Source organism: Nansenia antarctica (genome assembly GCF_963989245.1).
Source record: "Nansenia antarctica genome assembly, chromosome: 7".
Lineage (NCBI taxonomy): Eukaryota > Metazoa > Chordata > Actinopteri > Argentiniformes > Microstomatidae > Nansenia > Nansenia antarctica.
The window spans coordinates 66408772-66418175 of NC_137677.1; the positions used below are offsets into that span (position 1 = coordinate 66408772).

The 9404-nt window shown below is 48.4% G+C and overlaps 1 protein-coding gene across 1 annotated transcript in view; it reads left to right on the forward strand.

Annotated features, from left to right (window-relative positions):
• The window catches only part of cnot11 (CCR4-NOT transcription complex, subunit 11), a 12544-nt gene extending 3863 nt beyond the window's left edge, over positions 1-8681 (forward strand). The window contains 5 exon segments of the mRNA XM_080536292.1: positions 273-425; positions 5471-5673; positions 6588-6790; positions 7286-7382; positions 8081-8681. Coding sequence (XP_080392418.1) covers positions 273-425; positions 5471-5673; positions 6588-6790; positions 7286-7382; positions 8081-8278 — 854 coding nt within the window. The 3' untranslated portion in view covers positions 8279-8681.
• Positions 8682-9404: the final 723 nt, after the last annotated feature.

Consider the following 9404-nt stretch of genomic DNA (forward strand, 5'->3'; position numbering starts at 1 on the left):
ATCCCCCTCTCTCTCTTATTCTCCCCCCTCTCTCTCTCTCTCTCTATCCCCCTCTCTCTCTTATTCTCCCCCCCTCTTCTCTCTCTCCCTATCCCCCTCTCTCTCTTATTCTCCCCCCTCTTCTCTCTCTCCCTATCCCCCTCCCTCTTCTCTCTCTCCCCCCCATCTCTCACCTCCTCATGTCTAACCTCTCTCTCCCTCCCTTTCTCTCTCTCCCTCCCCCCTCTTCTCTCTCTCCCCCCCCCTTCTCTCCCCCTACCCCCCCCCTCCAGAGCGCCAGTCGGAGCTGCCCACCCAGAGCAAGGCTAGCTTCCCCAGCATCATCAACGACCCAGACCCAGACTCCTCCAACTCCGGGTTCGACAGCTCAGTAGCCAATCAGATCACAGAGTCTCTGGTGACCGGCCCTCGACCTCCGCTGGAGAGTAAGTGGGACTATATAAGTACCGTATTGACCCGAATATAAGACGGGGTTTTTTCCCTGGAAAAAAGTTGCATCGTCTTATATTCGCGCCCTAGACTTTTACACGTCAATATTAATTCACAACAACGTATGGCGCCAAAAGACTGTTCCCCACGCGAGCCACCGTGTTTCTCCCTCTCACACACACCCCAGTGACGGTGCCTGGAGAGATGGAGACACACTCACACACACACCCGCGGAGAGACACTCGGACCAGCTCGAAAAAAGTGGCTCAAGTGGTTGGTCAAGTTAACAAACAACAGAGGAGGAGTTACGATGCCAATGTTAAGTCCATGGTGATCAATGAAGCAGAGGCATCAAACAACTGTCGAGCAGCCAAGAAATATGATATGACAGAGTGTAATGTTAGAAGTTGACGAGCCCAAAAAGATCGGCTTAAGAATGGTAACAGTCAGAGAAAAGCGTATCGCCGTCCTCTTCCAGGTGATTGACAGGAGGGTGTGTGAATACGTGACTGAAAAACCTAACGATTGTATGCCCATACCCCAAGATGATAAAAATAACCTGCATTGTTTCATTCAATATGAATACCAGTGTTGGGCACGTTACTTTTAAAAAGTAATTAGTTATAGTTACTAGTTACTTATCCCAAAAAGTAACTGAGTTAGTAACTGAATTACTTCATTATAAAAGTAACTAGTTACTAGGGAAAGTAACTAGTACGTTACTTTTTACCCCGGTGCAGCGGGCTAGCGGGTCCCTATCAGGAAGGAAATTATTTGGATTTTTTTCTGAGCAGGTTTCAGCAGGGAACTTTTCATATTTATTGCACTTCAACAGACCACAACTGGTAGACATACTGTACTTCAAGTATTTTCTTCATTACAAAAGTAAACATTTAACAATATGAAGTGCTTTTAAATCTTTGTAGTGTAAATTAAATAAATCAAACTGTCACACAACTTCAGACAACTGGTAGACATACTGTAACTTCCAAGTATTTTCAACACAACAAAAGTAAACAGTTAAACAATATGAAGTGCTTTTAAAGTAGTACTGAAATCCATCCATACACTCCTTCCTAACACTAGTACAGTGGATTGTGTACATAGCCTTTATTGATGTAAACCAGCTCCTTACCTTCTTGTGATTTTATGCTTTTTCTAAAATGTTTTTTTTTTTCTCCCCTTTCCTAACACCAGGGGAGCCACCCCTCCTAAATTTCGTTGTTTGGTACCTGTACTGTAGCAATGACGAATAAAGTCCATTCCATTCCATTCCATTCCATTCCATTCCATCCATCCATGCATGCATTCATTCATCCAGCCAACCCAGTCATCTAACCATCCTAGCCATTAAACCAGTGATTGTATCTTAAAAGCAGAAGCTTTTCAAACTTCTGGTCAGAGAGCCTGTTCCTCTTTGGAGTGAAGACGAGCTTCCCCAGGCTAAACAGTCTCTCTACGGGGGCGCTGGATGGAGTGGCTGCATTGTATTTGAGTGAAATTTTCTTTATCCGTGGAAATCCATTAAGAGTGTCCATCCCTTGTCCTCCTGATTTGAGATAATCCACAACTTCACTTTCAGCAGTAGCAGAGGGGTCATCCTCATCCTCAAAGGAAAAGAACTCCTCTATGGCTGAGTCAGTGAGTGTTGGTGTGCTGGTAGTACCTGTTTGCTGGTCTTCGTCTTGGACACTTTTCCAGCACTCTGCCAGCAGACTTGCCTTGGCCTTATCCTTCCTGTCCTGTGTCCGCAGCCAACGTAGTTTAAACCTGGGCAGAGTCACAGCAGCCAAGACAGCATTGTCGCTTTCCAGCACCTCTGCAAATCTTGTTTTGATTGCCTGAAATGATACATAATGCAAAGAGCATATTATACTGACTGTCTTACACACACACAAACAAACACACACACACACACACACTAATTGCATTACACATTAACCAAATACTAGTTCTTACCTTGACAACTGCCTCTGGGAGGTCAACAAGGATTTGCAGGCCACTCTTCAGTTCCAGGGTCTTGAACATCAGTGTCTCGAGCGTGGGTAGGAGTGTGCCATGGAAACAGTGGTCTTCTCCCTGAAGAATGTCTAAGGCCACTGTTAGTGGCTTCATTACACTACAGTACTCCCTGCTGTACTGATGCTCTCGTTCTGTGATGGCTTTCAACCCGAACTTGGAGGAGATGGTGTTCAGCTCGACTATAGGGATCTCACAGATTCGAACAAGGGCATCATAGAACGAGTTCCATCTTGTAGTGCAAGGGACTAGCAGCTTCCTTGCGATGACATCATCCACGGTCTCTGCGGCCACCGTTGAACGGCTAGCCTTGTTCCATAAGCCTGTGCATTTTGTCGTAGCACTTCTGTATATTGCTTTTGCTTCTGGTCTTGACAGTAGCCACTTGTCAACATCAGTACATGAAACCAGGTTTAATGTGTGCGATGCACATCTCTGATGTGGCGGCAAAGTAATCACAGCATCATCATCACCAACACTGTTTTGCAAGACATCATTAATGTTCAGAAAAGTCACCTCATCCTCATCCTCCCCAGAGTCATCCTCCTTGGCTGGCTGGTACTTTTTGAAGGCCTTGACGAAATTAGAGCCATTATCCGTGACAGTTGATGTTATTTTGTGGGATATGCCATAGGATGAGTGAATGTAGTCAAGTTCAGTTGCAATACTGTCGTGAGTATGACGGCCCTTGAATCGTCTGCATGCCAGGGCTTTCCTTCGTTCCATGCTATGTGGATGAATCCAATGCGCGGTCACGCCAAGATAGCTTTTATTATGTGCAGTCCAAATGTCTGCAGTTGTAGAGACATATTCTAACTCTTCACATTTATTTTGGAGCTCGGCATTCATTTTGGCGTACTCGGCGTCTATATATTTAGAAAACGTCTTTCTGCATGGCGGACCGGCCCCTCCCCTCGCCGGTATTTTGGCAATTAGGGCTCTGAAGGAGTCAGAATCAACTGTTGATAACGGAAGCATGTTCTCAACAACATACCTGCCTATCATTCCGTTCAGTTCAGTCTGTGTCACAAGTTTTTGTGGAGCTGACGCAGAAAAATCCAGCTTTAGCTGCTTGGACGGCGTGGCTCCGTGTCCTTCTTTGTTAGCGGAGCTCACGTTAGCCACACCTGGCCTGCTATCATCATCAACGGTTTTAGCCACTAGTTTTGTAGAAGCGTGTGCCGTTGAGAGATGCTTCATTAGGTTAGAGTTGCTTACAACGGACGTGGACAAACATTTAGCTCCGGGACATAAAGTACACATCACATGTACGTTTTTACATTTGACCTCAATGAGGTTGAAATAGTGCCTGTACTTCCACCGTGAAAACGCCACGTTCACCTCAGAACACTCGGGACTCGCAATTGCTGCGTGTATCTCTCTGATAGTTTGAGTGTGTGGGTGTGGTGCTGTGCGCGCGTGTGGTTTGTGTGTAGAAACATCCGCACAACACTGAACTATGGTTGGCTTACCATGACATTTTCTCTACCATAGCCAATCATGATCACTTAAGCGGTTGTCTCGCCCCTCCCCAACAAACAAACAAACAAACACCTTTGCAGCTGTGACTGAGGTCAGATGACAATGAGAAGCTTCAGTAAAGTAACTAGTAACGCGCCGCATTGAATTACCGGTAACGGTAATGGCGTTACAACGATGGAAATAGTAATCAATTAGATTACCCGTTACTGAAAAAAGTAACGCCGTTAGTAACGCCGTTTATTCTAACGCCGTTATTCACATCACTGGTGAATACAAATCAAATTATTTTCTTTATTTGGTCTTCTTGATTTGGTCTTCAAAAAAAGTATTTTACCAAAAATAATTATTGAAAAAGGGGAGTCGTCTTATAATCAGGGTCGTCTTATATTCCCTGGTGCTTGCATACCAGGCAGCTAAAGGGACAGCCCCTGCCTACCTGAAGGAAATGGTAACCCTCCAAACCCCTGCCCGCTCACTCCGCTCCTCCACCTCGGCTGGCCGACTGGCCCCACCTCCTCTACACAGCAGTCGGGCTGCCCGATCACGTCTCTTCACAACACTGGCTCCCCGCTGGTGGAATGAGCTCCCCACGGCCGTCAGAACGGCAGAGTCACTACCCATCTTCCGTCGTAGACTGAAGACCCATCTCTTCAGGTTACATCTTAACTGCTCCTCCTGAGACATCTTCTGACCCTCACCACTACGTCTCCTAAAGACACCCGCTTTCCCCTCTACTGTGTCCCTAAGAACTTCTATTGCCCCCCTTGTACTGTTTCTCAGTTTCTCCAGAAAAAAAAAAAAAAGTTTTAGTAGAAGGCGATAATAGGGAGAAGGTTTTTCCTTCTATCAGTGGCCCCGGGCCCGAGCTAGAGTACTCTTCCTGCAACGAATAGTGGACTGCTGATTCACATGCTTAGTATTCAAATGTATTGATTGTAAGTCGCTTTGGAATAAGGCGTCTGCTAAATGCCAAAAATGTAAATATTCGGGTCAATATGGTATATACAGTACATAGATGTTCTATACCTATCTACCTAGCCTTTCTGTAACCTGCCCCTGTGACCCTCCTCTTCTTCCCTCCTCCTCCCCTCTTCCTTTCCTCCTCCTCCTCCTCCTCTCCTCCTCCTCCTCCCCTCCTCCTCCTCCTCCTCCTCCTCCTCCTCCTCCCCTCCTCCTCCTCCTCCTCTCCTCCCCTCCCTCTCTCCTTCCCTCCTCCTCCTCCTCCTCCCCCCCCCCTCCTCCTCTCCTCCTCCTCCTCCCCCCCTCCTCCTCCTCCTCCCCTCCTCCTCCTCCTCCTCCTCCCCTCCTCCTCCTCCTCCTCCCCCTCCTCTCCTCCCCTCCCTCTCTCCTTCCCTCCTCCTCCTCTCCTCCTCCTCCTCCCCCCTCCTCCTCCTCCTCCTCCTCCCTCCTCCTCCCTCCCCCCCCCCCCCCTTCCCCCCCCCCTCCTCTCCTCTCCTCCTCCTCCCCCCCTCCTCCTCCTCCTCCTCCTCCTCCCCTCCTCCTCCCCCTCCTCCTCCTCCTCCCCCCCCTCCTCCTCCAGGTCACTTCCGTCCAGAGTTCATCCGGCCGCCTCCTCCGCTGCACGTGTGTGAGGACGAGCTGGCGTGGCTGAACCCCACCGAGCCGGACCACAGCGTGCAGTGGGACCGCTCCATGTGTGTGAAGAACAGCACCGGCCTGGAGATCAAACGCATCATGTCCAAGGCCTTCAAGAGCCCGCTGTCCGCCCAGCAGCAGTCACAGGTGTGTGTGTGGGGGGGGGGGGGGGGTGTTCCCACGGGTCCTTGAAATCCTTGAAAGTTTGTGAATCTGAAGAAAAAAAATCAAGGCCTTAAAAGTTTTTGAAAATAGACATTCAATGACAATAGACAGTCATTGAAAGTGCTTTAATTCCCCCCTCTCTCTCTCTCTCTCTCTCTCTCTCTCTCTCTCTCTCTCTCTCTCTCTCTCTCTCTCTCTAAACAAATTATATATATAAGTCTCTGTATTGCTTAACTTTATATTTCACAATATATTGTTTTGCTGTGCTGTGGTAGAGAAGGCAAGAGACCATCTAGTGTTCAAGCCTCTACATTCAAGCCTCTCTTTTTAATTGTTGTCTGTGAGCCGATAGTTCCTATTATATAAATTCTCATCTAGATCTGTCTCAAACTGTGCCGTGTTGGGTCCTTGAATTTGAGGGAATTGAGTCTTGAAAGTCCTTGAATGTGCTGTTTCAGAAGGTGTGGGACCCTGACAGACATGGGGTCAGACCGTAGTGGAAACAACCTTCTTGTTCTGTCCCTCTGGCCTCGTCTCTGAGCCCCAGAGTCAGACTGTCCCAGAGACATTCTGTCATATAAACACCTAGATTCTTAAAAGAGGCATCCGTTTCGGTGCTGTTTTACCTGGGACCCAGATTAAAGATAGTCCTAGTCCTGGGACCCAGATTAAAGATAGTCCTAGTCCAGGGTTTTAGTTTAGATATTTAATCTGTCTGAGAAACGTCCTCCATGGGTAAAAGTAGGTTGATAGAATCCTCAGGAGAAATCTCCTCTCTGTAATGGATCGTGGATGGATATAAACCTCTCTCTCTCCCTCCTCCCTCCTCCCTCCCTCCCTCCCTCCTCCCCCCGCCCTCCCTCCCTCCCCCCCTCCCCCCCCCCCCCTCCCTGCAGTTGCTAGGAGAGTTAGAGAAGGATCTGAAGCTGGTCTACCACATCGGCCTGACGCCGGTCAAGCTGCCTGACCTGGTGGAGAACAACCCGCTGGTCGCCATAGAGATGCTGCTGAAGCTGATGCAGAGCAGCCAGATCACTGAGTACTTCTCTGTGCTGGTCAACATGGACATGAGCCTGCACTCCATGGAGGTGGTCAACAGGTAACCCTGACCCTAACCCTAACCCTAACCCTAACCCTGTGCTGGTCAACATGGACATGTCCCTCCCTGCACTCCATGGAGGTGGTCAACAGGTAACCCTGACCCTAACCCTCACCCTAACCCTGACCCTGACCCTAACCCTAACCCTGTGCTGGTCAACATGGACATGTCCCTGCACTCCATGGAGGTGGTCAACAGGTAGGGGTCGAGCTCTGGGGCTAGGCCTGGGAGAGGGGGGTAGACTGGGGGTCATAGCGGTGGGTTTGAGTGGGTGGTTTTGTTGTTGGTTAGATGTTTATCTGCTGCTCCTCTGAACTGTGAAACGGCTTAACCAACGGCTGCTTAGTTACTTAGTTAGTACTGAACCATATTCCCCAAAGGGGTTGACTGGTAGTTCATATAAGGCTGGTTTATTCTGGTTTATTCTGGTTTATTCTGGTTTATTCTGGTTTATCTGGTTTATTCATCAACGTGGTTTTTCTCTGTGTCCCCCAGGTTGACCACTGCTGTCGACCTCCCGCCTGAGTTCATCCACCTGTACATCTCCAACTGCATCTCCACCTGTGAACAGATCAAGGACAAATACATGCAGGTACGTTTGGAGGGTGGAGGGAGGGAGGATGGAGGGGTGGGAGGGAGGGAGGGAGGGGTGGAGGAGGGAGGGAAGGAGGGGCTGTTGTGAAGAGGGGGAGGGTTTGCAGATGAGTGTTTGTCATAGTCATAGTGGACAGATCTAAAGGGTTTGTCTCATACTGTAGACGCAGGTCTGTTTCTCTCCAGAGGATGCTCTTATTAACCAGGGAGGCTGGAGGAGATAGACATGGGAGGACAGGCTCATCTGTAATGCATTGAAGGGAATGAAGAATAGTAAATGCCAGCCCAACAGTCTGAACGTCTTCAGACAGGAAGCAGCCTTGTCACCAGTGTGGCGTCAGGCCACAGAACCACATGGCTCTAATGTAGACGTCATATTAACCACCTAGCCTCTCTGTAACCTGCCCCTGTCACCCTCCTCTCTGCCCTCTTCCTTTCCTCCTCCTCCTCTCCTTCCTCCTCCCCTCCCTCACTCCCACTCCCCTCCCCTCCCTCCCTCCTCCTCTCCTTCCCTCCTCCTCCCCCATCCCCTCCCCATCCTTCCTCCTCTCCTCTCCTCCCCTCTTCCTCTCCTTCCCTCCTCCTCCTCTCCCGTCCCCTCCCCACCCTTCCTCCTCTCTTCCTTTCCTCCTTCTCCCCTCCCCTCCCTCTCTCCTCTGTTCCCCTCTTCTCTGTGTTTATTTCTCCGTGGTGTAGAACCGTCTGGTCCGGCTGGTCTGCGTGTTCCTTCAGTCTCTGATCCGGAACAAGATCATCAACGTCCAGGACCTGTTCATCGAGGTCCAGGCCTTCTGCATCGAGTTCAGCCGCATCCGCGAGGCGGCCGGGCTGTTCCGCCTCCTCAAGACCCTGGACACGGGAGACAGCCCCCTGGAGGCCAAGCCTGCCAAGTAACGCGCTGCTGGGCATAGGGGCAGAGACCAAGACCTGCCACATAAAGCACCCCCATGGAGAGAGTCCAGAGGCGCGTCCTGCTACATAGTGCTGCCGTAGTGCTGCCTCCTCCTCCACAGACAGCTGACCCAGAACCCAGACTGACCCAGAACCCAAACCCAGCAGACTCTCCTCCAGTCTAACAGGACTCACCCCCCCGGAGTCCTTCTGAACTTTGTTACTGTGTCTCTCCTCTTTTCTGGAAACAAACACAAACCGATGGACGATATTTTGAAAAGGAATTTTGAAACTGTTTTTTTTTCTTTTTCTCTCTCTCTCTCCCTGGCTGAGATTGATGCTCGTACGTTTTGTTTCATTGAAACAGAAATGTTGAATCGTCTGTCTATGAAATGTTTGGATGAATCGCCCGACTACTTTGTTTTAATAAACAAAACAGATCTGTATGAACTATGTGGTTGTTTGTCCCTGTTCAGAGTACATATAGGGATATACAGAACCAGTCAAACGTTTGGACACCTTCTCATTCAATGGTTTTCTTTATTTATATTATTTTCTACATTGTTAATACTGTAATACTGTAATACTGAAGACATCAAAACTATGAATGAACACAAATGGAATTATGTAGTAAACAAAAAAGGTGTTAAGCAAACCAGAATATTTAGCTTTGATGACAGCTTTACACACTTGATATTCTCTCAATCAGCTGTGTGTGTGTGTGTGTGTAAAATATAAAATATATTCTGGTTTGTTCAACACTTCCTTCTTCACTGCATAATTCCATGTGTTCTTTCATAGTTTTGATGTCTGCAGTATTAATCTACAATGTAGAAAATATATATAAAAAAGAAAAAACACTGAATGAGAAGGTGAGTCCAGACGTTTGACTGGTACTGTGCAGAACAGGAGAGGTTCTGGTTCCACGGGTCTCTGTGGTTGAAGAGGAACTAGATGGTCATCAGATGAAGAGGTTCCCAGAAGCAGAATGACTGTTTATAACTAAGGGTCTGGTATGGTGGTCAAACTGCTGGGGTAGCACAGGTCTACAGCAGGTATGGTGGTACAGGACATTCAGGCATTAGGACACATAATAAAGTTTGAACAAAGTCAGGACAAAATCAGCTTT